The sequence below is a fragment of the Theropithecus gelada genome, chromosome 13 (assembly GCF_003255815.1).
Source record: "Theropithecus gelada isolate Dixy chromosome 13, Tgel_1.0, whole genome shotgun sequence".
Classification (NCBI taxonomy): Eukaryota; Metazoa; Chordata; class Mammalia; order Primates; family Cercopithecidae; genus Theropithecus; species Theropithecus gelada.
Genome location: NC_037681.1, coordinates 4,647,585 through 4,668,181, shown reverse-complemented (window position 1 = coordinate 4,668,181; position 20,597 = coordinate 4,647,585). Strand labels below are relative to the sequence as shown.

Here is a 20,597-nt window from a genome sequence, read left to right as displayed (position 1 = left end):
GGCTCCTGCGGGTTTGAAACTCGCTAGTCGTCATCACGGGAGGGCGGGACAACAGGCAGTAGCCTCTTTGCGGTTGGCTCTGGCCTTGAGAGCCTGACTTGGGGCCCTTTGATTGGAAGAACGTGCAGTGCATCTCGGCATTGAGGGCGGCTTCCTCGGGGCGCGGCACCGCCCGCCTCTGAGTCCGCCTCTGAGTGGGCGTGGGGCTCTCCGAGGGATCTCAGCCGCGCTGGCGGTTAGGGGGGCGGTTACGTTGCATCCAGCTGGGGTTGGCGCTCCGGGAGTCCCTGAGCTGAGAGACAGGGCCGTCTTCCGAGGCTGCTGGGATTCCTTCGTCTCAGAGTCTCAGACTCACAGGAAGCTATGAAAAAATAATATTATAAAGAGGACATGTGGGTCTTACGCATCTAAAGGCTCCTAATTTTAGTACTGCAGGGTGGCTCCTTTAATTGAGGTAAAATATACATAACATCATATATACCATTTTAACCATTTTAAAGTGTTACATTTTCCAAAAATGTGCAGTTCAGTGGTATTAAGTACCCTCACATGGTGGTACAACCATCACTACTGTCCTTTCTAGAACTTTTTCGTCTTCCCCAACTGAAACCCTGTCCCCATCACTTACTCCGCCCTCCTCCCTCCTCCAGCCCCAGGCAATCACCGTTCTAGTTTCTGTCTCTGTGGATTTGACAACTGTAGGTGCAAGGAAAGTAGAATCATGCAGTATTTGTTCTGTGGCTGACTTGTTTCACTTAGCATAAAGTTTTCAAGGTTCATGCATGTGTAGCATGTGTCAGAATTTCCTTGTGAGGGGGAATAGCATTCCGTTGTGTGGACATGCCACATTTTGCTTCTTGGTCCGTCCCTCTCCGGACACTTGAGTTGCTTCCACTTTTTGGCTATTGTGAATAATGATATGAACATGAATGTACAAATAATTCTTCGAGACTCTCCTTTTCATTCTTTTGGGTATATACCAAGAAGTGGTATTGGATCAAATGGCAATTCTATTTTAAATTTTTTGAGAAACTGCCTTACTCCTCTCAGGATGATCTCTTGTTCAAGGTATATTTTCGATTTCGCCTCATCAGCTGACTATAAGGCCATAAGGCTAACGGAGAAAGGGACGGTGGATGGGAGGCCTAGTTGCCCTGATCCCTAGGCACACTTCATTCCCCTTGTTTTAATCCTAATTTTTTTTTCTTTTGAAGTTTGTCCTGTTTCATCTATTCTCCAGTTTCTTGAAGAGGGCTGGAAAATGCTTTTGGCTCCTTGTGTGTGAAGGTGCCTCTTTCATGGATGCTGGAGAGGTGGTGGGTAGAGGGGCAGTCATACGTGGGTACCTGTTGGCCAGGTTCAGCTCACCAGTTGGGTGAGCTGCGGCCACGCAGCAGCCCTTCTCTTTAGCCCTAAATAGGGAGTTTGGAAGAGAGCCAGGGTTTCTAGATTCATGCATTTTGATATTTTCAATAGTGTATAAAATGTTTGAAATAGGAAACCCGATCATTGTTTCTGTTAATGACTGAGAAAGGGACTCTTTCACCGACAGTTTCAGAAAAGTGAAGACGGTTCTGTTTTGGTCTTTGTAGAATCTAGGTGATTGAATGCATCTCAGTTTTAGAAGTCACCTTGCCTAATCTCCCACCCAGTGCTGGAGTATTCCACGGACTCCATGTAGGTACTGCACCTTTGCAGGAATACTGCCGGTGTTGTGAGCTGCCTTACCTGTCCTGTTATTGGAGACCCCTGCTTATTAGGAAACTTAAAATGAACTCAAATGAGCTTCCTCGCTCATTGGTCCTAGTCCTTTGGAGTAACATAGGCCAGTTCTGCCTCCTTTTCTCCATCCTTTGGGTATTTGAAGGTCTATCTTGTAGGACACAAAATGTGGGAAAATAGCTAGGCAGGTTTAAAAATTCTCAACTCTACCAAGCATGGTGGTGACTCATGCCTGTAATCAATCCCAGCACTTTGTGAAGCTGAGGCAGGAGGATTGCTTGAGCCCAGGAGTTTGAGACCAGACTGGGCAACATAGCAAGACCCCATTTCTAAAAAAGAAAAATACAAAAATTAACCAGGCATGGTGGCACACACCTGCAGTCCCTTCTACTCAGGAGGCTGAGGTGGGAGGATCACTTGAGCCTAAAAGTTCAAGGCTGCAGTGAACTATGGTCATGCCACTGCACTCCAGCGTGGGAGGCAGAGCAAGACCCTGTCTCCAAATAAATAAATAAATAAATAAATAAAATTCTCAACTCATTCATCAAAGTATCCACTGTAGCTCTCCATGATCCTGGTGTTTTTGTTTGTTTGTTTGTTTGTTTTTGTTTTAGAGGAGTCTGGCTCCATTGCCTGGCTGAAGTGCAGTGGCATGATCTGAGCTCACTGCAGCCCTCACCTCTCTGGCTTAAGTGATCCTCCCACCTCAGCCACCCATCGGGGTAATTTTTGTATTTTTTGTAGAGATGGGGTTTTGCCATGTTGCCCCAGGCTGGTCTCGAACTCCTGGCTCAAGCGATCCACCTGCCTCCATCTCCTAAAGTGTTTGGATTACAGGTGTGAGCCACCGCACCAGGACAATCCTGGTGGCTTTAACAGTTTCCCATTGCTCTCAGGCTAATGACCTATAAGCACCTGGAGGGCTTGGGCTTTTACTCCCTCAGCCTTAGCCACCTCCCTTAGCCTTAGCCCACACTTCTCTCCTCTTGCTAACTGTCATCCAGACACATTGTTTTTCCCTTTCCATACTCCTCTCTGTCTGGGAATCTAAACTTTCTTTTTTCATTTCTCTTAGTTAATTATTATTTTTACTCTAACAGCCTTATTGGGAGATATTCACGTGCCGTACAGTTCTCCCACTTACAGCATACAATTCAATTTTCTAACATATTCATCACCCCCTGAAGAAACCCTATACTCATTAGCAGTCACTCCCCATTCTCCCTATCTCTCAGCCTTTAGAAACCACGAATCTGCTTTCTATCTCTATAGATTTGCCTTCTGGACATTTCATATATATTAAATTATGCAATTTGTGGTTTCTGATGGGCTTCTTTTGTTACCAATATATCATGGGTTTGGTCTAGGTCCTGCTGCTCGCCGCACAGAAAGCCTATCACTGAAATGACAAGTATTGCCAAGGAAGAAGGCTTTAAGCGGGTGCTGCAGCCCAGGAGATGGGAGCTCAATCTCAAATCCATCTCCCTGACCTAAAACCAGGGATTTAGATAGCAGGGAAGAAATGTAACAATGCATAAGAAAACAGGAACCAGGGAGGGGCAAGGAAACAATCCTGATGAATGAAGGGTCCTAAGTCTCATTGCCTGGATGTGGTGATCTGGTGAGTTTCAGTTCTTTGATACTTTCTTTGAGAGGCCTGAAGGTCTTTTCCTCAGAAAGGAACTCAAACAAAACAAATATAAGCTTCAAGCTTTAAGACCAGAAGGGTCAATTTCTATGTTTATGCGAAAGAATAGTCTATGGGACTACTGGGTCAGTTTCACTTTCGCCTAGTATACTGTTTTCAAGGTTAATCCACATAGCATGTGTCAGTACTTCATTCCTTTTTATGACTGGGTATTCCATTGTGCAGATATACAGTATTTTATTTACCATTCATCAGTTGATGGACATCTAGGTTCTTTCCACTTTTTGGCTATTATGAATAATGCTGCTATGAACTTTCATGTATACGTTTTTGTGTAGACATATGTTTTCAATACCCATGGGTATATACCTAATGAGAGGAATTACTGTGTCATACGATAATTCTATCTTTAACCGTTTTGGGAACTGCCAGACTGTTTCCCAAAGCAGCTGCAGCATTTTACATTCCTACCAGCAGTGTATGAAAGTTCCAGTTTCTTCACATCCTCAACAACATTTGTTATTGTCCATCTTTTAAATTATAACCATCCTAGTGGGTGTGAAGTGGTGTCACATTGTGGTTTTTATTTGTATTTCCTTGATGACTAATGATGTTGAGCATCTTTTTATGTGTTTACTGGCCATTTGTATATCTCTCTTCAGAGTCTTTACCTATTTTTAAATTGGGCCAGTTATCTTCTTACTATTTTTTTTTTTTTTTTTTTTTTTTTTTTTTTTTGAGATGGAGCTTCACTCTATTTCCCAGGCTGGAATGCAGTGGTGTGATCTCAGCTCACTGCAACTTCCACCTCCTGTGTTCAAGTGATTCTAGTGCCTCAGCCTCCCAAGTAGCTGGGATTAGAGGCACCTGCCACCACGCCCAGCTAATTTTTTTTTTTTTTTTGTATTTTTAGTAGAGATGAGATTTCACCATGTTGGCCAGGCTGGTCTCTTTGTTGACTCTTAATCATCTTTCAGTCTCAGACAAAACATCCCTTTCTCAAGGATTGTGATTAGCTTGATTATGTGCTTATCTTTCTCCCTGCTAGTCTGTAAACTGAGGGTAGGCCACTATATTCATTGTTTTTGGCACCAAAGAGAAACTAAATTAATGTCTTTTGAATGAATAGGGCTTTCTCCTTTTAAAGATCCCTTCAATACAGTAACCACACTACGTATAAGTAGCCACAAGCCCATTCAATAATACTACTAGCTCTTATAGCCCATATGTCTCTGCCTTGTCTACCACAATATCACTAGAGACTTTGCTAAATGCAATGGTAAAAATCAAAATACAGGCTGGGTATGGTGGTTCATGCTTGTAATCCCAGCACTTTGGGAAGCCAAGGTGGGAGGATTGCTTGAAGCCAGGCATTTGAGACCAGCCTGGGAAACAGAGAGAGACCCCATCTCTATAAACCACACCTCCCACCCTCCCAGAAAAGAAATAAGCATGGCTGGGTTGAAGTCACCAAGGATGGCTGACTGACTGATCAAGTGACTTTACCTGATGGTTTGTAGAATATTTGCCTTCACCCACGTGGGAGGATTGCTTGAGCCAATCCTCAGTGTGGATTCAGGAACTTGATTTAATTGGTATCCTGATTGTGGATTAGATTCTCAGGGATACCTTCACTAAGTAAAAACGATAATAGCTACTCTTAAGTAAAATAATGAATGCATCAAACACTCTAAATCCATGGTGCTGTGCTAAGCTCTTTCTGTATTTTATCTCATTTGATATTACAAACCTTTGCTGTGTTAATAATTACTATCTCCATTTTTACAAGTAAGGAAACTGACATTGAGAGATTAAGAGACTAGCCCAAATCACAAAGTAAATGAGATTTGAATCCAGTCTTGATTCCAAATTCTACAGTATTCTAGATTCAAAGAGACTAAATGATAAGCTGGAGAGCCAATTTTACTTTATAACAGGGTTAGAATGGCAGAAGGGACCTGACATTCACACCTCTAACCAGTGCATCCTCTTCCTGAAGGCAAATATGCAGGAAATCTGTAATAAGAACTTCCTTTGGTGAAGGCCAGGTGCAGGGGCTCACAATTGTAATTCCAGTACTTTGGGAGGCCAAGGTGGGAGTTTGAGAACAGTCTGGGCAACATATTGAGACCCTGTCTCTACAGACAAAAACAAAAACAAACAAAGAACAACTTCAAGAAAACTCTTGATATGGATCAGAACAAGAGGAATTATCTATCTGATCCAAATGCTTAATGACTTTAAGCCACAATCCACTCACTGCCACAACAGAGATATACCTGCCAATGCCACTCAGGTAATCCCATCAAAAGTGGTAATGAGGTCTGCAGCATGAGTTGTTCTTAGTGATCCCAGGCTGAGACCTTGGGATTGCAGCATTTTATTATACGTATGTACAAAACATCTGTTGAATAATCTTCTGAATTGATGCAATACATTCATATCAAGAATACCTGTCCGTAATCTCCGTAAACGCTCTCCTTTCTGTTTTTAAAAGAAGTAACAGCGTTTCTCCTCACATGACAAAGAATTGACTTCACCATCCATGAAATAGTGAATAGGAGCTCTGTGGAAGGAAATTAGCTCTACTTCTTGGTGGAGATGAGAAGGGAGAGTTCCTCTGAAAATCAAGGCTCTTGTCATGTGAGGAGCCAAAGTTGTTTTTTAGAGTGTGGAGAGTTGAGAAGATAAGACAGGGAACATCCAGTCATGTTTTTCTTATTCCATAGGCCTCTCAATTGGGCAAAGCACTCCAGACCTTTTGGAAGAGTGACTCCAAAGGCAAGCACCTGCTTGGCAGGCCCCTCAGTTTCTATGCAAGTATAAGTGAGTATATAAAATGGGAGTACTTGTGCTGTTGAATATCTTATTTCCAAATGAGGTTTGCTGGTGTCCCTGTGGCTGTGAGAAGGCCTCTGCTGAATTGATGGAACTTGTGTGTTCTCATCTCTTCTAATCCTGGACTGACTTGCCCAAAGGGAAGCCATTATTAACACTATAATAAAACCACCCTTAATCTGGGACTCTCTTCATGCAGTGTTTCTTAACCAATGATAAACATGAGAGTTACTTTCAGAGCTTAACAAATTTAAGATGCTTAAGTTCTACCCAAACTGACTGAATCTCCAGAGGTGAGGCCCAGGGATGTATACTTTTGAGCCAGACCTCAGTTTACCCTCCAGAGCTTAGCCTCTTTGCTTATAAGGTTGCATGACACCCTTTGTTTGTCTGTCAGCCACTCTGATAAAAAAAAAATTGGTAAGGGATAAGTTTTTGAGAAGAAGGAGCAAAGGTGTTCTTGGCCAGTGAGAGCCAATGACAGGGAAATGCAAACAATGTATCCATAAGAAAGGTAAATTACTCTATAGAGCATTTAGGATAAATGAACATCTCATGCCTGGGGTTGAGAGAGGGTACAAAAAAAAAAAAAAAGAAAAGACCACTCTGGATACACAAAGCAGTAAATGGAATAAAGATTGTTTTCCTTGTAAATTAAAAAAATCCCTTGTTACTGAGGTATAATTTATTTTATATATAGTTCAATGAGGTGTTGTAGATAATACATTTTTTGTAAATTGTTATATTGTCATATAATCATACATTCATTTTTTAAAGTCAGAAATGTATATAACCATTAAACTTATAAATAAGTCATTCAGAGATACAGATACACGAGCATATTTTATATCCACCACAACAGTTATTACTATCTCAACAATTCCATCACCCCCCAAATTTCAAGTGTAGGTGTTTTTAAATGTCAGAGGAGTCTCCTCAGTGGGAGGAAGGTTAGGGAAATATCTTTTGGCTTTTGGCTCTGTGCCTTGGGTTTAAAGGCAGAGATTTGGCTTTACTGTCATTGATTTGGAACCTGATATATAGGACCGTAAGAAAAGAAATAGACTCTAACAAGTTCTGTGCTAAGACTGTTGAGTCTCACCATGGTGACTCTTACTGTGGGCAGACCATATGGATAGCTGGCCTGGGAGAATAACACTCCAAGGCCATTTCTACAATGATTCAATGTTTCACTGTTAATCAGAGACTGAGCAACTATTATACTTTTTAAGATGTCTTGAATTTGTGTTGCTTGCTCAGTGTTTTGTATTTCCTTATTTCTTAAAATATATTAATATTAAAATAATTCTTTAATATTCTTAAAACCAAAGGAGAGTAAGGAATCAAGTCTTACTTAGTCTTGCTCTAGCCAGACTTGGGGTAAGGAAACCCTAGGAAAGTCATGGCTGCTAGAAAGAACAGGGTGAGACAAACAAGAGACCAGGTCTCTGTGGCACTCTGTATCAGTTAAGCTAGATTTGACTGCACATCATAGCAAACCCAGTGAAAATGGCTTAATAACAGTAGCATTTCTTGTTTTCTTAAAATCTGGAGGTAGGTTCTCGGTGTAACAATGTTGTCAGAGATGCTGGCTGTTTTTCTCCTTCCACTCTGCATTCTTCATTGTGTTGCTCTGACTTCCCAGTTGTTGCAAGTTGGAGACCACAGTTCGAGCTTCACTTCCTCATAGAACGTGTCTCATTCAAGGAAGAAGGAAGATAAAGGACCATCTATATGGCTCTTTATTTTAGCAAGTAGAAAATCTTTTCCAGAAGTTGTTTCCAGATTGACATCTCATTTGATAGGATTAAGTCAACATGACTTAGTCATATAAGAATAGAATGAACATAATCTTAAATCAATTGGATTCATCCTTTGGGGAAGGGCATGTTGACTTCTCAATGAAATCAGGGTTCTGTCAGTAAGGAAGAAGGAGAGATGGCAATTGCATGGACAACCAACAGTGTTCACCATATACTTCTCTTCTCCCTCTGACATCACTTTTAGGATTTTATCTACTACATACCTACTAATGTCTTCCATATCTATATGCAGTTATTTTTCTGAGTTCCAGATACGTTATCATCTCCCCATTGTACATCTGCAATTGAGTGTCCTCTAGTAGCTCAAAGTACATGCCTAAAATTTTACTCATCATTCGTCCTGGAATGGAGAAGACCTCCATATTTCTACCAAAAATATGGTTAAGACGCTGCCACTCATCCAGTCTCCAGTACCAAGAAACAGGGTCATCTTAGACTACTCCTTACCCAAATCTACCACACCCATTTCCAAGATCCCTTGATATTAACCTTGATTTTCCAACTAAATATGTCTTGCATCCATGCTTGGATCTATTAGTTGTTCTTTTAAAATTCTCTTTTATATATTTTTAACATTTAAAAAAATTTATCTATCTTTTGAGACTGGGTCTCACTCTGTCGCCCAGGTTGGGGTGCAGTGGTGTGAACACAGCTCACTGCAGCCTCCATCTCCCAGGCTCAAGTGATCCTCCCACCTCAAGCCTCCCAAGTAGCTGGAACGAGGTGCTCACTACCATGTCCAGCTAATTTTTTTATTTTTTATTTTTTATTTGTAGAGATGAGGTCTCACTATGTTGCCTAGGCTGGTCTCGAACTCCTGACCTCAAGTGATCCTCCTGCCTTGGCCTCCCAAAGTGCTGGGATTGAGATCTGAGCCACCGTGCCTGGCCTATTAGTTGTTTTTAATGTATCCCTATATGTGTAAGTTTGTATAAAGATAGGAACACATGTTTTGTGTTTGTGTAATGTGAGCTTTAAGTGAACCTGGAAATATTATCATTCTTAATGCCATTTATGCATACTGGCAGCTAACAAAGAGGAGAAAAAATATAAAATCTTGGTTTGGTTTTATAAAGTAACACTAAATGCAATTATTTATGTAAACATTTACCTTTTGTTCCTAATTACCATGCAGTAAAATAATGATTAAGACAATGAACAACTATGTGTCAGAGAATTTTGTTGCAAGCTTTATTCAGTTATGACTGATAACAATCTATCAATCACTATTGTTGATAATAATGTAACATATGGTCTGATCACAATTTTTGTAACCTAGAAGAAATGTTGATTACATTCCAGAAAAGAAAGTTTTGATAACAGTGGTCTCATGGTTGTCAAAGTTGAGTTCATCTAATTTTAGCTTGTAGGACTTGATTGCAGGTGGAATTGAATGAAACAAGAACGCCCAGGCAAGTTTAATTACAAAAGAGTCAAAGATTGGACCAATTATCAGCTCAAAGTAATTAATATACATTTATTATATAATCACAGGTCTCCCAAGTACTAGAATGCAGAGTTTTCTGGCTATGGGATAAGCACAACTTGGACCAAAATGCCCTGTATTAATGAAATCAAACTTACTCATCCCAGAAAGCACTGTCTGCTATTCTGGAGGATGCCTGGTCACGCTCAGAGGATGAAGGGGCTCCCATAAATATAATATGTTATAATTATCTTAAATATATTTATAAATACATATATAAATAATAATTTAAAAATAACATTTCGTGCTTTGCCTTCATCTTGAGGCTCAGGTTCAAGAAGTATTTTACCAAAATGACCTCCCTGATTAGCATAAAAAACTGTTGCGGCAGGAAGGCTTAGGTATTATTCACTCCATTTTGAAAATGATAAAACCGAGGTCCCAGAAACTTATGCTATTTGAGTAAGAGTTCATTAGCAACTTAAAAGTAGAAGCAAACAGTTGAAATGAAATACTAGGTCTGTGGCTTCTTATTTCAACTGCTATTGTGCATATTTCTTAGTTTTCTTATGCCTTAATTTGCCCATCTGTAATATGGGTAGAGTCTTTTTGGTAGCCGTAGTCAGTAGCTCTGGTCCTCCTAAGATTGTTATGAAGAATAATAATTAAAATGATTGGTACTATGCAAAATATAGGGTGTTCTTTAAATAACAAACAACATTATATGTTAGTGTTGGTTCCACTAGACATTGCTCCTCTCTTACAAAGAGTGTAAACATTCATTTAGAATTACAAGGCTCAGTACATGTGCAGCAAATGACTAACAGTAAAGGATTTAGCTTTTTCATATACATGGTACATATGAACTGTCAACACTGCACAAGTGAGCAGACTCCAGACCTAAGCCTGGTTTTCCAGTATCTGAAAGTCAGTGATAGAGGGTAGCCCCTTTGCCAGGCACACCCAATTGTCGTGCTTTGTGGCAATAAACAAGTTTGGATGGGCAACTGATATGAAGTAGTTCTTAGTGCCATGAGTTTCCCAGAAGAAGAGGAAGTTGGTCTCACTACCTGTGATGGTTTTGGGTATCTCAGGCATCTCCTATGAAGAAAAGAAGAGAATTCTGTTAGAGAGCAAGACGTTAGAAAAAGGACTGAAGCTCAATCCCTTGGCATTTGGCCTTCATGAGAAACAGCACTTTAGGACTATGGCTGTAACATGATGCTATAGGCTCTTCATTCATTTGTTCATTCAACAAGCATTTATTACATGCCTAGTAGATGTGTGGCCCAGTCTATTAATAAGAGTTGATTTCCTTAGTTGATTAGAGAGAGATCTAAATTAGTTATGAAGATTACCGGGGACACTAGTATCTCACTGTATCCAGGCAAGTAGGAGGGAAACATTGTTTCTGTCCTGCCTCCAACATAGGCCTAAGGCATTTTGCATCAAATCTGAGCACTGGTGATTCTAAGCCCCCTAAACATTTTGATCTCCAAATGAACAAATGATACCTTTGGGAGATCAATTTAGCATTTAGATGACATTTATCTCAGTATGTAAGTCAACAATTGAAGGTTAAACACACACACACATACACACACACACACACACACACGCACACACACAAAATTCCTAAGTATATCAGTAACTAAACTCTTTCAATATACTCTCTTCAGAGTGTACTTTTCTTGTGAGTATGAGTAGAATTTAACAACGCTTTTATGGAAAAATAGATTTCAAATTCCAAGTTGAGATGCTTCTTTCCTACTCTTTAAAATCCAAAGCAAGTAAACATACTTTTGAGGCTTCCTTGGGGTTTCCAATGTCAGCAGGATTTATTTCCCAAACCTATTCCTCTCCTACTTTTTCCCTTCTCGTAAATGATATTTCTCCTCTTCCTTCTGTTGGTTCTATCTCCAAAATATAACCCAATTCTGCCTGTTTCTTTCCATTTCTTTTCCTTACCCCACCCCCATGACTGCCGTTAAACCTCCTCATTGGACTTTCTGCTTTCTCTATTGCCTTCCTTCTGATCTGTTTTCTATTTTAGGAAGTATAAGTGAGGTCAGGGCATTGCACTGTCTGAAACCCATTAATGGCTTTTCATTGTACCTCAAATGAAATCCAAATGCAAGCTCTAGTCTCTGCATATTTTTTCTCCTTCTCAAAATGCCCCAGTTCCAAGAGTGCTTCTTCTGATCCTTGGAGCTGTCCTTTACCATCTTGAAGTTGTAGGGCTTGGGTGTGTTCACACTTCTCTGAATGTCCTACCCCCAAACCCACAACCATGACCCACCCCCTCCTGTCGGCAGCTCTCATCTCACAAGGGGATTTGTTTTTACCACTTTGTCTAAATAGCACTCTCCCACTTTTCTCTATCTTAGCACCCTATTCATTTTTTTTTTTTGCAGTGTCTTGCTCTTTTGTTGGTTGTTTGAATTGTCTGTTTTCCGTATCCTCCAGAAGACTAAGTTCTATGAGACTAGAGGCTTTGATGCACCACTGTCTACACAGCTGTTGGCACTATGCCTGAAAAATAGAAGGCTCTCAATGAATAATGCTTGTTGAATGAGTTCATGAATGAAGCTGCTACCCTACTCTGTGGGCATCACTTGATCCAGAAAAGCACAGGCAGGCACATAAGTTCTAGTTGGGAATAGAAGGTCTTGGATTACACACTTACAAATTGAGTCACCTACTTATCAGTGGAGAAAACATCTAAGGCTATTGTGTGTGTGTGTGTGTGTTTTAGGGGGGAAGTGGTAGTGGAGATAGGGCTGGGATGAAGGATAATGCTGACATCAATGCAGAGAGAGGGGCACTGGAAGCAGCAAGCCCCATTTTGGGACTTGGTTCCCAACTTTTTGCTTTGTGCCCATTGGCAGGTGATTAATCGTCTCTGATCCCAGTTGGCTTATTTGAGTTTCTTGGAGGCAGGCCACATTGCCCTAAGGTCTAGTATTGTGTAGGTCAGATAATAGATGTCAGTAAAGATCAATGGAATAAATGGATGCCCTGGGGTGGGAGGTGAATAAGGTCAGGCAGGGAAAGGAAAAAGAAAGAAGAAGGTAATTTTCTTCTTATTTACTTTTGCCACCTCTATTATATTTTCTCCAGATCCTGCCTAGGCATGCCTCTGGAATCGATGGGAGTGGGGTGGGCAGGTGGGGGCTGTGGTAGGAAGAAAAGAGGATGGTGTCACCTTGTTAGAGGTGTCTGCCTATGGGCTTATTTACAAACATATGAGATGTAAATGAGGGTAAGTGGGAGACAAAGGGACAACTGACCTTCAGCAGCACCGGTTGGTCTTCATCTTGGGCACTCACATACAATTGAGTTTTTGAGATTCTTAGAATCACAGGAACTTTAGTATCATCCTTTGATGACGTATAAGCACCCATGTCAAATTTCACTGGTGAAGAGAAGAGCCAAAAATAAAGTGAATTCATTGCATTTGTATAAAATCAAGTGTTGATGTAGATTGTGTGTGCATGGTGTGTGTGTGTGTGTGTGTGTGTGTGTATGTATGTGTGTATAGTTAGGTCCCCACCTATGGTGTCAATACCTGGAAGTCAGGAATGGAATTCTATACATCTTTGTATCCTTCACAATGTCTTCCACACTCACCAAGCAAGTAAATACTTGGTTAATGTTCTTAGAATTTTCTACATTGAATGAATCCTTGGGGGCTGAATAAGTGTTGAATCTCTTATAATTTTGTTAGTGGGATAGACCCTGTAATTTGTTAGATCATGAGTTCATAACGACCTAAAATGGAGGGGTTTAGGAAGCTGATACACTCATATGTTGCTAATGATACTGAAAAGTAGTTCAGTTTTTACTTACAGAATAACGTTTAATAAGAGCTGTCAAATTATGCCCGTTGATCTAGGCATTCCACTTTGGGATATGCTCAAAGAGATTACCACATAGGAGAAAAAACAATAATATATACAAAGATATTTGCAACCAAGCTATTTAGAGTAAACCCAAGGGACCAACAGAGCAACATGATTGAATTATCTAGTGACATTAAAAATGGCAAATACACATATGATGTCAATATTGGGAAAATTGCAGAAATAATATTAAGTAGGAAATAGAACACAAAATAATTTGTAAATGCAGAGTTGAAAGCATGTTAGCTGAAGTGCATCCAATCAGAAAATGTCTTGCTTGTTTATTGCAAAATTGCCTCTCTGGACCTTTGAAAATATGTATACTGTTGAAACTAAAACATGTCCGCCATGAAAATTGGATGTGTGTGATAAAAGTTTTTGGACACTAAACTTCATCCTTTAAGCCATATTTGTAGCTTATTGGTGGTTTTGCCTTACAAATGTGTTATCAGAGATAATAAAGACCTTCCTAGTTTGGTGTTACTTGTGAGTTTCATCAACAGACTTTTTAAAGGAGAGTGATTGTTCTTCATTGGCTTCTGGGTAAATCTGAGTAAGTCATTTAATATGTCTGACAGTGAGTTTTCTAAGTTTTAAAATTGAGGGTAAGAATGTCTGAAAGAACCAAAGAGGTAGTACATCAGCAAGCTTTGTGCACAACCCTTTACTCTCAAATATAGGACACTTCTCTCTTGTGCAACTTCCAGATTTAGTTGAACCTTCTGCCCTGGCTTGGGATTTTTATGGGAGCGCTGTGCTTCAAGCTATTCTAGAAGAATGGTGCAACCCAGAACTCTGAAGAAGTATGTTTTTTTGCAAGCAGAAAGATTGAAATAAATAAATAAGTAAATGAAAGGAGGGGAGGATGACAGAAATGTCTGGTACCATTTTAATATACCTGCTTCATCCAGATTATGTATTGCAGCAGCCGTGAGGTACTGATCATTGGCTCGAATTATAGTTTGATTGAGGGTGTCATTCAGGATGAATTCGTGTTTGATGATCCTTATAAAGTGGTATGTCATATTGCTTAGGAAGCTAAAAGGTGCCGACCTGGGCTTGATGATTTCTAAAACCATGATCACAAGTGTAGATTAATGTCTATGTACAAACACAGATGATATACACACTCTAGTACAAGCAGGGAAGATAGTTCTGGAGGGGATATCAGGAATATTCTAATCCAAATGAGGAAGCAAAGAGAAGTGAAATCACCCAGTCAGCAGTAGAATTGGTTTTCTAGGATTATCCTTGTTGTTACTTATGTGCTTCTTTTAAAACTTCAATTCCTCAGGCAATAGTTTCATTGTTTTTAAAAAGACTATTTGCACAACTTTCTCATTGTGTGGGTGTTTCTAACTGACCAGGAAGACTACCAGTATTTCCTATCTATATGTTCAAATGAATGCACTCTGAGAAAAAAATGAACGCCTTAAAAATAATTATATATGTCACTGAGAGTGCAGATCCACCACATTTCTGCAAAGTGGCACATATCAATAGCGTCACAAATCTTCATGGCTCTGGGAAATTCTAGGAATATATTCTAAGGAAATAAAGGGTGAGAGAAATGAATGGTTATACAGATGTTCATTGTTGCATTGCTTATAATGGTGAAAAATGGGCACTCTAAAATGTCCTCAATACATTGCTAAGTAAGAAAAGCTAGATATAAAGTTGTAAATAGTGTGGTCTTGATAATGTTAGGCATATTTGTTCACATGTAGGTATGTGTATAGCAAAGACTTTAAGGAAACATACCATAGCGCTGGTAGTAGTAAACTCTCACTGGCAATATGAGTGATTTTTATTTTCTTATATATTGTTACATTTTAAAACCTTCTAGGTAAACACATGTTATTGCTTAGGTATTATCTTAGGAATACTGGGTTTCTAGTTCATGTGGAGGCTTGTACAGTAAAGGCATGGAGGAGAAACCATGGTTTTTAGTATATGTGCTGCCGAAGCGAGCACGAAACCATGGTTTTTATACTCAGGTAGAACTAGATTAGATTTGAGGCTCTCCCACTTACAGATGTGTGCCGTTGGGCAGTTTACCTATCTCAATGAGCTTAGTTTCCTTTTATGTAAAATGAGAAGGTAGGATTCTTGTGAGGTTTAGACATAATCAGTCATTAATAAGTTAATATTGCTGGTAGTATTCATATAGGTAGTAGTAGTAGTAATAATAATAATAGCTAACATTTATTGGGTTCTTACTATGTACCAGACATTATTCTAGTCCAGAAGTTAGGGAATGTTGACTCATTTAACCTTTATAACAGTCAGGAGGGCCCAGCTAGCTCAGTCTATAAAGCCTGAGACTCTTAATCTTTACAACAATCCAATGAGTGGGGGATTCTGATTATTTCCATTTTACAGTGGAGGAAACTGAATCACCGAAAGATTATGTAACGTGCCCAAGGAGGCATAGTTAGTATGAGAGGAACATAGCTTGTAAGTGGTCTTGTTACTGCTTTCTCCTGAAAGGCTAAAAGCCACATGACCTTTACAATATGGCCAAGAAATAATGGCTGTGAGCAAGTATTCTCAATTTGGGCCACTGCTCATCTCTCCCTCCTGGAGAAGGATAAAAATTAATTTTCTTTCTATGTAGTTACCAGACGAATGCTTGGTTGTCTTCTTGTTATTCTGACTCCAGGTTTAATTTTCCCCTAAATTCTATTGTCCCTACTTACTTAAAACTGTGAAACAAAGATATTATTGTGCTTGACCCCTTACCTTCCTCTGAGTCATTGGCGATGGCCTCCAGGTTATCATCCGCGATGGACTGGCTTAAACTCAACCGTCTCTTCTTCAGAACCTTCCCATTGGTTGATACTACCACCATGCTCTGCTTGAAGGACAGCTTGGATGTTTTAGAGATTTCAGAGATACTCAGAGACACAGACTGATCCATGCAGCCTTCATGGAGTGGGCCATAGCTTACATCATAGAAGGATTTCTATGAGGAAGGAAAACAGAAACTGAGAGGCTGTTCATGGTCAGGGAATGAAAGTCCTTTCAGTAGTGCTGTATTCAACAGATGTAGTGAGGAGGATCTCCATTCTGGTCTTAGGTAACTCATGTTTCATTAGGCTTCTTTCCCTCTCTCCCTTTTGTCTCAACTTCCTTTCTCCTTCCAAGGTAAAAAGATGACTTTTTAGGAAGACTTTTTCATTTATTTGCATGCTCAAAAATGAGATGCTGTAACTAAATAGGTTAACAATGATTGTAGTGAGTGGTAGCTTTCCAATTAGTTCCCTCTCAGGAGGCTAAAAATCTACTTAACAATGCTCAAAATATTTTAGAAATACTCCTTTGAGGACAGCTTTTAAAGCCAGTACCAAAGACATACCAGGCAGTACTTATACTGTCTATTTGTGGTCTCCAAACACAATGACACAGCTTGGTGAGTGGCTGTAGATTTCTCACTTTCAATTGGCTTGCTTCCTCTCCCCCAGCTTCATGTTTGGAGACTTTCTCTAACCTCTGATGTTGGTGTCAGAGAGGGCAACCACAACACATCATGTTAGGAGACAGACCCCTGGTGAAGCGGTCTGTGGGGCCTGTCTCAGGATGGCATGACATCCTGATGAAGCCTGCCCCAGGAGACTCCAGTTCTCAGGGATTTGGGATAATTCTGCTCTGTTCTGGGAGAAGCCAATGCACATCAACTTTATAAGGCAGCTGCTCTCGCTTACAATGGAAGACAGGTCTCTGGACCTCTAGTGAGGGTAAAACAAAAGCATTTAAGATTCAAGTCATTGCTGTTCTCTTTTGATGAAGAAACTACTGTGTAAGAATAGCAGTCCCATGAGAATTACAGTCATTTGCTTACCTGATTCAGAGACAGATGGTCAATGGAGGAACTGTCTTCTTCGTTTTCACTGCCAAATAAGACGATGAGAATGTAATTGTTTGTTATTTCACTTTGGTCTCTGGCCAACGTGTTTTAATGACCATGGTAGTTGTGGGTCACACACATACACACGGCCATTACAGTCATCTTTGAAATTTAAGGACTTCTACACATACACATAGGTAGAGTAATTCATACCTTACTAATATGGAATTAGTAGTCATCAAGACAGGCTTTGAGCTTTACCTGTGCTTTATCTATAAAAATTAGACCTGGCTAACAAAGAGCTTTAATTGAAGTTCAGGGAAGAATGTTAAGCTCCTTAAGAGAAAAGAAAGGTTTTGAAGCACTTCATTTTTATTTTAACCAAATAGATTATATGTTACACATTGCTTTCATGTATTCACTAAAACAGATTTCATAATTTATACTTAGTAAAATATCCAGGCAAAATTTTGACAGCCTAGTTTGCATTAGTATTGACTACCGATAATGGAAACGTCATGTTAGTTTAATATGTTCCGTAATTTTATCTTTGTGTTCATTTACCTTTCTTCTACATATGAGCGAGATTTGCCTGCGTATCTGCGTTCACATGCCCAGCTTGCTGTGGAGTCATTTCCTATTCCTGCAGGAGACCAAGTTTTCCTGAGAATGGACCAGTAAAACCCATCCTTATATCAGGGTATGTGATCTCAACAGAGGCTGTGTCTGAGTTGATGCTGAAATTCATGTAGGACTCAGCAGACCTCAAAAATAACTTTTCTAAAATGGCGGTCTCCCTGCCAATGTAATCTCAGTTTAACATGCTGAATACTCAGTCTTTCTGGGTCTTCTCTGAACCTGCTCTGACTTCAGGACTAGTACACATTCCTACAGCCTCTGCCGGCCTGGCCCCATGCTGGTCACTGTTATGCCTAGCTGGATTCTGGTGAGCCTTGAAACCTTCATTAAATCACAAGAGATACATCTTATTCCTTACCTGTAACAGTTCTTCAGGTCTTCAAACATGTCCGGAACTTTGGCCATCTTGACTTCTGCAACAGAGAACACCAGCCATGGTCAGCTCAGCCAGCCTCTAACCCGGATACCTGTGAGGGGAACCCCTCCTCTTTGTGCTTCTTGAAAACTTTGTTGAATGACTTAGTCCACATTCAGCATTTTCTCCATCTGCTAGCTCCTTTGAATTAGTTTGCTATGTACCTGTCTCCTTTATTAGATCATAAACTTCTTTTAGAATGTTTTATTTATATTGGTATTCCTTATGTGCCCAACCTAATGTATTGCACAGAACAGGCATTCAATCAATGAAAATTTGAAGAGGTTACAGAAACACCACAAGAATAAGGTGTTTCCCTTACACAGAGGTAAGGGAGAGACAGACTTGGAAATGTTCAATTTTCTCCTAATAATTTTGGGTAGTAGAGATTCCCTCCCATGAGAAGCCTCAGTTGTATTCACCCCATGCCCTCACAGGAAGCTAATTCTGCCATCTCTCAGTAAAACGAATCGGTCCTTATCAGAAAAATGAGAGAATAATTTTCTAAAATCTGACTGTAATTCTAGGTCACATACCAAACCGGGGAGGGACAAGAAAAGAAAGGAGAGGCTGTAGCTTTAGAGAAGGCAATGTGAGAGAAAACAGCCAAAGAGAAAAACAACAACAGAAAATACTTTAATAGCCAGAGATGTGAGGACAATACCTTTGCTGACTCAAACGCCAATGAAATGACTCCCTCTCTGGCTGGCAGCTTAAGCCTGAGTCAGTCTTCTTCGCCTTTTGTAATTGTCTTAAGTAGGCGTGGCTACAAGTACGTCGTCAAAAGGGGGAATTTACAGGGAAGAATTCAGTTTTGTATTTTTCTACGTTCATTCAACTTGATACTGGCTAAAATAATGAAAGATGGCATAGCTGATATTATTGTTGTTTGCAGATATTCCAGAAGTTATTGACTTGGTTCCTTTATTCACTGCTTTGCTTTATAAGATGACAAACATGTAGTCTTAGAAAAAGGGAAGTGCAGGAAACTTATCAAGTTTCTAGGAGGAAGGGAGAAATCCTGAAATCAGAAGCCAAGGGGCTAGATTTGGAGAGGAATTCATGAATAATAATAGTTCTAATAGTAGCTGGAGTTGTGTTCCGGCTGAATCTGTTGATTGTGCTCCAGGTTGAATGTGAATTGGCAGAATACTTGGCAGCTTCTGGCAACTTTTGAGGGAAAATGAGCCATCTTTTCTGAAAGGGAAGTTTGCTTGATTAAGGCATAAATCACTTCAGAGTATGGGGTGACAAGCTCCTGGTTAGGTCAGGGTAGAGAAGAGAAAAGTGATATTTGACCACAAAGAAGTCTTGAGCCTCTTACTCCTCTGAATATTGTCAACACATTTCCTAGAGAGGGGACAGAGCTTCGGGACAGAACTCTCCACCCTGGCCCTGTTACAGTAAAGTAGCCGTCTACCGAGGACCCGAGAGAAGCCTGGTCTGTAGGATACGCCCAAGGTGTGTCTTCTGTAGAAGAAGGTGTGTGCAAGCCCCGGGAGGTATGCCTAAGGCCTCAGCCAGAAGCCAGTGGCTAAATTTGGGAATGGAGATTGGGAGAAAGGAAGGCATGGATTTTTACATCTAAGACTTCAATGGTGTTGCTATTCAATGGTGTTGCTATTATTAAAGAATTTCTCGGCTTTTATAATTCCCGTGGCCAGCCTAGTTCAGGTGGCAGAACACCAGACTCTTAGCAAATGGATGTTCCCAGGTGGAGTTTAAGCCATAAATATTTTAAATAAAGGAAATGAACTAGGTGTGGTGGCATGCCCCTGTAGTTCCAGCTGTTCAGGAGGCTGAGGCAGGACAATCACTTGAGGCTCAGAGTTCGAGTCCAGTGTGGGCAACGTAGTGAAGCCCCCATCTCCAAAAAAAAAAAAAAACAAACAAACAAAGGAAATGGATGGAAGAACAAGGTAGAAGAGAGAGAAAAAAAAGAGGCAAGGCACTAAAACATGGTATAGAAAAGCAAAAAAGTGTGGATCTGGGAGGAAAGCGGCTTGTGTGAGTTGGATAAAGTATTCCCTCTGTTCCTGTTTAATTATAAATAATAGGATTGGTTAGATGTCATAAGGTCTATTTCAGGTGCAAAATCTCTTATTCTGATTTAATGCCAGTCTAATTCTCCTGGTCATGTACCTGGTGCTATAATAGCTATAACAAGAGCCACAGAAATAACCACACTTGGATGTAAGCAATGTAAGTGTAGCACCAGACTAGGGTAGAAGCTTGGGTGTCTAAGGATAAATCCTGAAGGAACAGTGATGTCAGCCAACTGGCTACATTTCTGCTTACCTTGGTTCCTCCTTAGGCAACACAGAAATGTTAATCCTG

General features: G+C 40.2%; 1 protein-coding gene across 1 annotated transcript; it reads right to left on the bottom strand.

The window, feature by feature from the left end:
* Positions 1–9,198: 9,198 nt before the first annotated feature.
* Positions 9,199–19,864, bottom strand: IL1A (interleukin 1 alpha). The gene is made up of 7 exons (XM_025354301.1): positions 18,925–19,864; positions 18,204–18,258; positions 17,201–17,249; positions 16,102–16,324; positions 14,258–14,428; positions 12,748–12,872; positions 9,199–10,558 (listed from the first exon to the last, which is right to left on the bottom strand). The coding sequence occupies exons 2-7, from the start codon at positions 18,248–18,250 to the stop codon at positions 10,358–10,360; spliced, it is 816 nt and encodes a 271-aa protein (XP_025210086.1). The 5' UTR covers positions 18,251–18,258; positions 18,925–19,864; the 3' UTR covers positions 9,199–10,357.
* Between the last annotated feature and the right edge of the window lie 733 nt (positions 19,865–20,597).